At 40.8% G+C, this 11,483-nt stretch overlaps 1 protein-coding gene across 1 annotated transcript in view; it reads left to right on the top strand.

Annotated features, from left to right (window-relative positions):
• Positions 1-393: 393 nt before the first annotated feature.
• The window catches only part of rhbdl3 (rhomboid, veinlet-like 3 (Drosophila)), a 38,663-nt gene continuing 27,573 nt past the window's right edge, over positions 394-11,483 (top strand). The window contains exons 1-3 of the mRNA XM_077572049.1: positions 394-558; positions 724-1,163; positions 3,833-3,856. Of these exons, the coding sequence (XP_077428175.1) occupies positions 1,044-1,163; positions 3,833-3,856 (144 nt within the window). The 5' untranslated portion in view covers positions 394-558; positions 724-1,043. The remainder of the gene's footprint in view (positions 559-723; positions 1,164-3,832; positions 3,857-11,483) is intronic.

Below are 11,483 nucleotides of genomic sequence, written 5' to 3'. Positions count from 1 at the left end.
ACTAGTAGTAACCATGATGCCACACAGCAAGCGATAAACTGAACAATAAAAATAAGAATTATTCATCTTGTTGATAGTAGTTGAACTGATAATACAAAACTATAAAACACCTGTTGTCTGCTGTAGTTTTCCCCCTCTATAATTAAAATGGTATATAATTTATTTATTTATTTATTTTTTTTCCCGGGGATATTATGGAGTTCGTAATAGGCCTATACTCCTGGAAGAGTACTGTACTGTATTGTAGTTTTGATAAGCCCGCCAGGCCGCCATTTACCTCCATATAAAAACGCAATACTGAAAAATGACTTCAACCGAGCGTGTGAGTGTCAGCTGCTGAAAGGGGAGGAGGAGGTTGGGAGGTAGGGGGGGCGAGGGGGAGAGCTTTCCCCATCTCCTCCCTTCTCCCTCCGTATGCGGAGCTCCGGAGCCTCCTGGAGCTTAACCAGCCGCCGGCAGATGAGGACGCCGGGAGAGCAGACACCTCTCACCGCCACTCACTGTGGGACTTCCACGAGGTGGAGATAGCTTCGCTCTAAACGTGCAGAAGTCGAAAAGGTATTGTGACGCACTTTTAAAAAAAAAAGATAGCTTGAGTGTTTCTTCTGCATCCACCTGGTTACAAACGGTGTATTGGACTCAAGTCGTGTTACATGGAATTTACTGCTCTTACTATTCGATGATGTCATTTTCCTTTTTATTTTTTATTTCTTTTTATTTCAGAGTCCTTGCTGCTGTTGCGCAGCATCCCGGCTGCTTCCCAAACTTGGACACTTGCCGCCTCCTCTCCTAAACAGGAATATCCTAGTTTTCTCTCTTGAAAGACGGACTTTCTTTTATTAATTATTTTTATTTTAGTCCACGAATGTGTCAACTTTCCCTCAAGTGGTTGTGGAAGTAGCCAATTCTCCGATGTTTTCTCTCGTCACTTGAACTCACCTAACGACGATGGTGGTCAAGTGAAAGTGACGCGGGGGAAGGAGCCACAGTCAGGGAAAGACATGCGGAGTCGTCGGTAAGGGTACCGCGGGTGACCGGAGAGGATGGCGGGAGGCAACCGGGAGCTGACCGTCACCTCCTCCCCGGCGGTGGCGGCCAATGCGGAGGGGGACGAAATAGAAGTGCTGGAGAGCACCGAAGTCCTTCCCGTGGCTCCCGAAGACGTGAGTATGAGCTAACTTTATTGGTGGACAAAAATATTGGGACACACTCAAGCGCTTCGTGAATCTTAATTCAGGGTGTTCACTGTTCAGAAACTCTTTTCACACTTGTATTTTTATTAACAGACATGTTTCAAATATATATCTTTATCATACATCATATAATGAATAAATCAAAGAACATAAGAGTTAAATTGCATAAACAAACATTAACAACGTGACATTTTAACTTCAATACAAGTCCACCTTATTTTTTTTATTTTTTTTTACGGCATTTAGTCATTAGCTTGAAATTCTTTGAAATACTGTTTTTCAGTTGCTTTCGGTTCTTTTACTGTCATTATATTTGTATTGAAAAGCGTTATTATTATTTTTCAGACGGCCTTATGCACAGCTCAAAGATTATATTGCTGAGCTAACCTAATGATGATTACCACCTGCTGCATACTTTAAGAAATATCAAACAGTTTGTATGTGTATCAGGGGTAGATTGGTTCACCAAATTAATGGTTGAGTTTTATATCATGCTTTTGGGGTCACATTTTTCATTTTGGTTCGGTATAAATTCACCAGGGTACTCTTGCTTCTTCCAAAAGCATGCATGTTAAGTTCACTGAGGACTCAAAACTGTCCAAAGGTTGTGTATTTAAACCAAAAACACATAGTCTCTGTTATCTAAATGCTAACATACAATGGGAAATTCCATAGGCACACGGGCTAACAATTAGCATACAGTGGTACCTCGGAGTTTGAACATAATTCGTTCCTGCGAAATGTTCAAAGTCTGAAATGTTCAACCTCCGAAACATTTTTTTCCCATAGGAAATAATGTAAATGCAATCAATCCGTTCCCAAGCTCCAAAAACACAAAGTTCCTATTTTAATTTCTATTGATGTTTTTTTTTTTACATTTACACCCTGCACAGTATTTAAACAATAAAAAATACTTTACCTTTTTTGTTGTGGTGTGATGGCATCAGTGGATGATAAATGCTATGTTAATGCTTGCTTTAGTTCAGTGCTGAGTTTGTGTATTTTACATTGGGCATATTGTTAGACTACTAAGCGGTCCTTGCGTGCGTTGTTTAACATCAGGCACGTTGTTCAACAGCAAAGGGGGGTCCTCATGCCAGTATTTGCAGAAGTAGTCAAGATAGTTACAACGGCGCGATAATCTCCTTCCTAATTCTACTGTGGTTCGTAGCACTGTGTTTTTCTTTGCTGCAACTGGCACTGTTGTCTTTTCTTTGGGCCCGTGGCAAAGAAAATTGTTGTGGGAAAATCAAAATGCACTTGCGAGTATGGAGCACCTCCGGGAGTATTCACGATCTGACTGGAAATGAGCAGTGCATCGTCTCAACTACCGCAACGTGAGCACAAATTTCGCTCGGCTTTACTCGGCTACCCGTTTTTGAGGTATGTTCGCCTTAGCTCGCTTTGCTTGGGTGTTTGACCTCCGAAAATGAGTTCAAACTCCGAGACATTTTTTTACTCCGATTTTTTGGTTGAAGTCTGATTTGTACGAGTTCCGAGACGTTCAAACTCCGAGGTTCCACTGTATTTATAAAGTATATATGTGACGTTTTTTTTACACTTTAAGCAACGGATGGATACTCACAGGTAAATATTTTTATCCTTTATGAAGAGCAACCAATTACTGTAGTACTGAGAAACTGGCAGAGGACCACGTTTTGCATTGATGGAGAACGTGTGACAAAAATTGCTTAAAATGTTTAAATTCCATTTAATTGGGTCATTGCTGTCATTTTTGTAAAGTATAATATTATACAGTACATCTTTCCTCATTAAAAACACATTACAACAATTTATTGTTGTTTGTTCTGGAAGGCCGGAACGGATTGAAGGCAATTCCATTAATTTCAACGGGGAAAGATGACTTGACGTAAGTGTTTGGAGTTACAAATGTAGTCAACGTACAAATTAACTCGTGTCTCAAGGCACCATTAGCTCAAACATCTTTAGGCAAAAAAAAAAAAAATGATATCAGCATGGTATGTTCTTATTTTTTTCCCCTCCTTTTCCTTCCACCATTTGTAATCCATAAGGTAGGAGCCACTTGATTAGCGATAGTCTGGAGGACTCCAGCCCGGTTTCTCGTCTCCGTGGTTTTGCACATGAAACATCCCGACAGCTTGTATCTGGCATTCAAAAGAGCGCTTTAAAATCTGAATAGGAAACTGCACGGTGACGTTCCGAACACCCGATACTTTATCTTATCAGTGCTTTTTTTTTTTTAGCAGTTTTCTACTTTTCCCACTGCTATGCTACATGTTTTAGTGGCTAAAATACTGTATTCCCACCAACGCACTCTAAAAATCTTGGGCATCACTTAGCATTCTCTAGTCACAGTTTTAGTTCAAATTGACTTTGAATGTAGTAGATGTAAAGCACTTGAATGTGTTCCAGAACAATGAAAGAAGTCACTAATGTCGTCATTTAGTTTTGGGAGAAGGAGGCAATACTCGCACAAATGAGAGCAGCTCCTTGTTGTCATACGCTTTCATATTATCTTCGGCTTCAGCTCAGTGAACACAATGATTAGGTAATAGCCCAGTGCACACAGCATGTTTGGGATAGTATTTTTAGAATCATCTGTCCTAAACAGGTACTTGAGCCTCGTGTCTAAATTCCCTCTTCTTCTCTTTTCCCAGAAATGGAAGGAGCTGTTTGACAAGGTACGTACTGCAAAATGTCTCAACTCTTGCTTGCATCACTCATTTGTGTTCATCCTGCGTGTGACCTCTTTATCTGGCTGAATCAACACATTTGGTTTTAGCTGATGAAGGTCAACCGTGTGTTGATTTTAAAGCAACACTAAGGAACTTTCAGTTTGCGTTGATTGTGGCGGCGCCATATGGACAAAAAAAGTAATATTATGCCTGAAAGAAGACCACATTTCCCATGAGGACAAACGCATTGCGTCGATTTTGAGCTCTCGCCAGCATGTGAAATCCGGGCCAATGTTGATCCTTGATTGCCTTTTTATCTGCGTAGATTCCATTTTTCTTTTTCCCCCAGACAAAACATTTCAGTTTTGCAGCTTCTGCCAGGAAAGCAGTAATTGTGCATCAACATTTAAATTGACTTCCGCCTTTGTAACGAATGGGGAAAGTTATGTACGCCATAAAGCAGTCTGCACATTTGTATTTTTTTGTGTGGCAGTGTCCATTCCATCCTCCTCAAAGTTGTTTAGTGCCATTAAAAATATACAGAAACCCCCACCCCCCCTCCAGGCCAAGGCAAATGTACCATTCAACTAGTTTTAATGTTTCATCAGAAAAGTTACGAAAATGTTTTATTAAGGTTGAAAAGTTTGACTTTAAGTCATCAGACGTAGTTAAGATATTGGAAGACACTCAGATTGAATACATTGTAAACATATACTGGAGCACTTGATTGGACTGTAAATAACTGGTGACATATTTTCCAAATGGTACTTTTCTGTTATTACTCCAGTGGAAGTACAGTGGAAACTCAGGGATGTTGTTCAACCTCTGATTTGTTCTGATTTTGAAACAGCTTGTAGATACAGTAGCTATAGAGACACAGTATAAAAACAAACAAACAAAAGTTTTGACAAAATTTGGGCCAAATTAGATTTTTTTTAAATTATTATTTAGAAAAGACTAAAAACTTAACCAAATACTTATTATGTTATATTCATGAATAATTAATAATATTAAAACCTTTTCATGATCTGGTTTAAGGCAAAACATTATTATGGACATTATTAAGGCTAATAATAATAATAATAATGATATTTTTTGTCAAAAATGGACATAGCCCATTTTTTTAGGAAGTTAATGATATACCAAATAGTAAAACTGCTGCCTTTTGCACATAGAATAAACTGTAATTGTGCATCCACTACAGTAGGTGGCAGTGGTGCTGGTATTGTCGGAGAGTGCGCAAGGAGTATTAGTGCCTCTGCAGAGGTGTACTTACAACAATTTTATAGACAAATGATGCGAAACATTTTCTTCTTCCTGGCGTAACAAAAAAAAAATTTGAGAAGCACTGACGTAGTGTAAAAGCGGCTTTTGATATCAAGTGATGCATGCTTGCTGAATTAAGCTAACTATGGTTTTAACTCCAAAGTAACTTTAGAACAGATTTTTCCTAAAAGTCTGTGTTGATTTTTGACTTTTGAGGTTCCACTGTAGCTGCAAGAAATCAGTTTGCCAAGCGGTCTTCTTTCTCCAATTTGTTTGGGTCTCAGCTGGTGAAGATTGGACTCTCTCTCTTCCCGTCAGCTCCGTATTCGTTTAGGCTCATTAGCCAAATGTATTTTTAGATTAAAATGCAGCGTGCTGCTCGCTTTAAATCCTTTATTAAAAGCCCACTGGCTCGCTAAAAAGTGCAACCCGGGGCTTTGACTTTTGTCAAAGCAGACTCCTGCAGCGACCAGCAGCACACACACTGTAGGGAATGTGTGTGTGTGTCATCGTCATTGAACCTGATAATGCAGTTAGAATGACACACACACACACATCAGCCAGGCCAGTTTGGTAATAATCACAAGAAAGGGGAACACGGACCAGCTGATGTTAGCGGCAGGTTGGTCTGACAGACGGTGGACGGAGCCCTGTTACCACACACACACACACACACACACACAATACACACATAGTCCTCACTCTGGGCGGCTGCCCCAGCACCTGCCTGCCCTGGGGCCCCATACTTTCTCTTCAAGGAAATTGTATGCATGAATGTAAGTGTTTGTGTGTGCGCATGCATATGGGATTTAATGGGGCGAGTCAGAGGCCCGTGTCAGACGCACCCTTTTTTTTTTTTTGCAAAGACGTGAGGTCACAGGGGATTACGGGAAAGGCAAGAGGTTGCCTTGTGTGTGCGCGTCTTGATGTTCCATGAGTACACACATGAAGCCTTAAGTGTTCCTTCATGTGAAAAAGTGGTCGAGGTCGGTTACAAATGTGCCGCCGCGATATTATTCAGTGTGTCTTCCCTTTTGTTTGGCAATGATTTGCTTCATTTGTCAAGCGAAGGGGGGATGACCCCGGTGGTCCTCGCTAGCATCTCATAAATGACGCAGGTTGCTGCCTCGTGTGTCTCTATTGTGCCAGTGTTGCCAGATAAGATAAACAGGAAGGAGTTCAATCAAATCCTGGCTCAAATTTAGCAGGGGGTGGTGGTACCATTCGAATCACTACAAACACATACGTTTTCTCAAATCATACACTAAAGTACGAAATACATTTCACTTCCTGTGGTAGAACATTGAAATTGTTGTGCATTATTTTTCCCACTAATTAATTGTTTTTTAGGGACCAGAGTGTGTATTTTAGGGGTCACCAACATGACCCCCATATAATTCACTCAGAAACTGTGGTATACTCTGGTGAGTTTGGGGAAAAAATGCTCCAGACAACTTTAACAGGACATACGCAAAACTTAAGTCTCATGGCCCCGTGCCTGAAGTTGAACAGCAAATGTTCTGGTTTTGTTTTTTAGCAAACATTTTGGATAAATTCCAAGGCTTGTGCTCTGACAAACTCCTTCATCAAAATAAGCTCTGATTAGAAGCAAGTATCCCAGAAGGATGGCTAACGCTAAATGGTTAAGCCCCCCCCCCAGTATTTAATTTAGGGTCTCAAAGTTTGATGATCATTTGGAGGAATCGCCATGAAAATAAAATTAGTCTGACCTTGGCTCAAGGCTTCAGTGTGCTTCAAGTGATCATTGGTCATGTGCACATATCACCCGGGATAGTCCAAAACAAATGCAGAAAAATCGTTTATTTCAGAGTAGAATGAATTCAAGTATTTCCAAGCCTTCCTCTTATACCGCATACTGTGATATCATTTTTTACTGACTGTACATACCAATATGCGGGTTTTAGAATCACTGCTTCTGGATTCTTAAGTGCTGCGTTGTGCTGTTTGCGCTCCACTTCACCTTCTTTTTCTGTTTCCCAGGGGAGGATTTCCTTACTTTATATGTGCTTCCCTCTGCATGTCGGAATTTTGAACTTGAGCTGAACACAGAAAGAGGTGTTGTCTTATTGAAAAACTGCAAATATGATATTTTATAACGGGGTGGGGAACCTAATGACGAGAGCACTAGTCCAAAATGCAGCTAAAAAAAACAAAACAAAACCTCAAAGAGAATTTGATAAAATCCCACAAATACTCATATTTAACTCATTGACTACCAGCCATTTTCACTGAAGCAACCCCCTTCGCTCCCGGCTGTTTTATTAGATTTTGACAGATTTTGCCAGGCCCACAGAATAATGTGTTCTATTGCTACAAAAACATGGAACCTACCAAAATAAAGATTAGACTCTTCTTTCATCAGGGTAAAAAGTTTTTTTTTTTTTTAAATCTGTTTCTGTTTTGCAGCAATTAGCATTAGAGTATAGCTAAGTTTCATCATTATTCACAAATCTGCTTAAAATTGTGGGTAAATCAACTTGTTTTCAACAAGGCCCTGGTTGATCTCTTCTACTCTTCTGCCACCTGCTGGCCGTTTTTGTAATAACTACCATTGCTTTAACCGTTTTGTGCAGTTCAGAGGCTGCCTCAAAGCCTTCTGTATGCTCTAGCATAAAAAAAACGTATAAATATGTCTTTGGGACACTTAGAACATTTATACTTTTTTGGGAGCAAATGAGTTAATAATAAACAGTTGTGACATCATAACATCACAAACGTAGTATGGCCCTCGAACAACTTTATAAAATCTTGAGCGGCCCCTAATATGGTAAATGTTCCTTACTCCTGTTTTTCTGTATGTTACACATCATGTGTTAACGGAGACCTCCGCTGTGTCGTGCCCATTATCGTGCACGACCTATTTGTCGTCCCTAAAGTGTTGTCTCATGTTGCTTTTGTGGGGATTTCCGGGGATTTGAAGATGGACCATAGCTGCCGTCCGGGATTTATCTGATAAACCGTATTAAGCTTGTTTAGATCATACCGCAACGTGAAATGGTTCTGCGATCCCCTGGGGGAAGAATTTCAAATGCATTCCTTTTGGGACTTGACAGTGCAGGTGATCTTGCACAAATTGTCACTGCACAGACATACTAATTAAAAGCAACGGGAGCAGTTTTCTTGTAACCTATGTGGAAGTTCCCGCTTTTGACGTAGACTTACAGTAGAGCCACGTGAAGCCTTGGAATTAGTATCATTGTTTGATTAACGTGTGTGTGTGAGAGATAGAAAGTGAACCCTGTGTGTGTGTTACACAGTTGCCTTTGTGTTGACAGCCACCACGCAGTGTTGGAAATGCCCCAGGCATGCACCACGCAAGCTTAGTGATTAAACACTTTCACATGGCTGTGTGTTTTCCATGAAATGGCTTTTCTTGCTTGATGCCTGAAAAAAAAAAAGTGTGAGCTGAGACCTTCAAGTGATAGTAGGAGAGTCCATGTGGAAGTTAGGGAGATTAGTAGCACTATAAATAATGCAGTATGTTTTTGGTTACTAGTAGAGCTTATCCCTTGTCTTCCTTCCTAATAAACATGTTAGCATTTTAGCAAAAGTCCATGTCCCGAGCCTGCAACTAATTCAGAGTTTAACAAAACTGACGTTGGTCTGCCTAAAAACGGCCCTCATGAGGAGTGATTCCCTGACAATTTGGTTCCACCCAGAACCATTACGGGACTTTGTGACTTCACAAGCACCATCACAGCTATGAAGAAAAAATAAGTCATAGCGACACACTCGCCTAGTGTAATGAATAGCGCCAACAATTGCATTTCTCTTAACTGCCTGTGCTAGGACTGTCCACAAATTACATATAGTTTGACATATGTGCCACAAATCACCATATATCCCAGTATTTTCTTTTATTATTTTGTTTAATTCTGATTGCTGTAGTAATTGGCAGTGGCAGAACATCTGTCATTATGGAGTAAGACATTTGTGTGACAGATATTCACAAAAACAATGAAAACCTAGCCTGCACATAATTCGGAATTCCTTGTATAAAAAATCCAAATATAATAATATTAATAAATAAAAAAATCCAAATGATTTATTGTTTAAGTAGTGAAACTCAAATACTAACTCAGTTACTTTTTTGAGCAAGTAATGAGTAACTGTAACTAATTACTTTTATAAAGTAACGTTCCCAACACTGCTCACCGATACGAGTATTGATATTGATTCCTCTAGTACTTTGATATATAGAATTTCACACAATGACAGAAAATTGTGAACAAAGACCTTTCTTTCCTTTTTTTTTCTTCTTTCTGACGCAGATGATATGATTCGCTGATGCGCCAGTCTGCCGAAGTATAGCGGCAACTTACTTGATGTCGGATTATTTTTTTTTGCCTTAGGTGGATGGTGTGGTGTAACTGGTTTTGATAGAACTAGAGATACGTGCGTGATGACGTCAGGGACCAAGAGGAATGCTGGGAAACAATCAAGGCACTCACGCTAAACGTACAGTCGGACTCAATGCAAGTTTTGCCTATCCCTAATGGTGACAGATAAATATTTTGAATTGAGGACTCTATTTTCACTGTTGTGCTGTGCAAGTCCACTTGCTTTGGGCAATGAGCCACCAGATCCAACAGATGCCATTATGTGTGGCAGTTGAGTTCCTGGATCCTTTTTAATGCGCTTCACTGCTACCTCCAAAGCTGGCGTGCAACAGTATCAACTGTGTGGTCAAGTGAGAGTTTTCCCTCTCCCGGCAACTTTCACATTTGCCATTCTTTCCTATGAACACGCTTAGTCTTCATATATCTAACGTGACATGCTGATATGCTTCTCCGCATAATTGCCATTGACGTGTACACAGATGGCAAGGTCACAGTCGGCTGACCCGCTCATCTAACATTCCCAGAATGATTGACACCAGCTGAGTGCTGGAAATCCCAGTTACGGAGAAGCTGTAAATTACCCGCACTGTGTTAAAATACAATAACAACAGACAACATCTCAAACTATTTAATTGAAAGATTTAATCCTATCTTATTGTTCTCTGCTGCTGCTGCTCCTCCTCAGGGCCTTAAATAGATTTCCGTTCTAAAAGGCTGCGTTCCAGCTGGCGGAGTGTGAAAACAGTTTCCGCTTTTATGCCGAGGTAAAAATAGCTGCTGCGCCTGTAGATCGGTAAATGGGAAAAAGACGATGTGCCAGGTTGGCCATAATTGGCTTCACAATTGAAACTCGTTGAAGTGCTGGCATGAAATTGAAACATTGCACTACAGTAGCAGCTTTATGGTTTCTCCCCCCTCCTACTGATATGGATTTTTTTTTAGGACGATTGTGATATTTGGCTAAATAAAATTGGTCTCGGATTTGGAGGTCCTGATCCTCATCCCAATCGCTTCACACTCGGTTGCGAACCGCTCCAGTGAGAGTTGGAGATCACGGCTTGATGAAGTCAACAGCGTTACATCATCTGCAAAAAGCAGACATGCTATACTGAGGCCACCAAACCGGACGCCCTCAACACTTCGGCTGCTCACAGAATCTGTGACAAAGGGCTGCCTTGGCGGAGTCCAACCCTCACTGGGAACGAATCCGACTTCCTGCCGGCAATTCTGACCAAACTCTGACATCGGTCGTACAGGGACCGAACAGCCCGTATCAGAGGGCTCGGTACCCGGTACTCCCGAAGCACCCCCCACAGGACACCCCTAGAGACACGGTCAAATGCCTTCTCCAAATCCACAAAACGCGTGTAGACCGGTTGGGCGAACTCCCATGCACCCTCGAGGACCCTGCCGATGAATATTCAAATTCCAATTGTTCATAGGTATGAATGTGCATCTGAAGGCTTGTTTGTCTGTATATGTCCTGCGATTGACTGCTGACCAGTGCCGGGACATGATGACTCTAGTGAGGACATATGGAAAATGGATATGACTGTCGTGATTTCTGTTAAGCCGCTGTATTGTTTTTCCAACAATAGATTCTAACTAACTAATAACCAATATGTAATAACACGACCAGAAAATAATTGCTTTGAAACCATGTTAATGGTACACTAGAGTAGCAATTCTGCCGTTGCCATGAAAACCCAGGCACGTTGACACTCCCAATGAGCTATAACCTAGACTTACATTTATAACCTAAATTCAAAGATTTGTACCATCAAATTGTATTACTTTACCCAGTGTCTTCTTTTCATAACATTTCTTTTGCTGCTTCCAGTACATGTATGGGGATTTTGTTTTTGTTTTCCCCATCCAATCACATTTCAGCCTGCATGTGCTGCCACGCCAATCTAATCTGCCTAGCGCCTTCAGAATCAGTAGTGATGGCTGAACTATTTCAATTTCAAACTCACCGCAGCATTTTATGTCCACTGATTGGTTGG

Source organism: Vanacampus margaritifer, chromosome 7 (genome assembly GCF_051991255.1).
Source record: "Vanacampus margaritifer isolate UIUO_Vmar chromosome 7, RoL_Vmar_1.0, whole genome shotgun sequence".
NCBI lineage: Eukaryota > Metazoa > Chordata > Actinopteri > Syngnathiformes > Syngnathidae > Vanacampus > Vanacampus margaritifer.
This window is presented reverse-complemented; position numbering and strand designations above follow the sequence as displayed.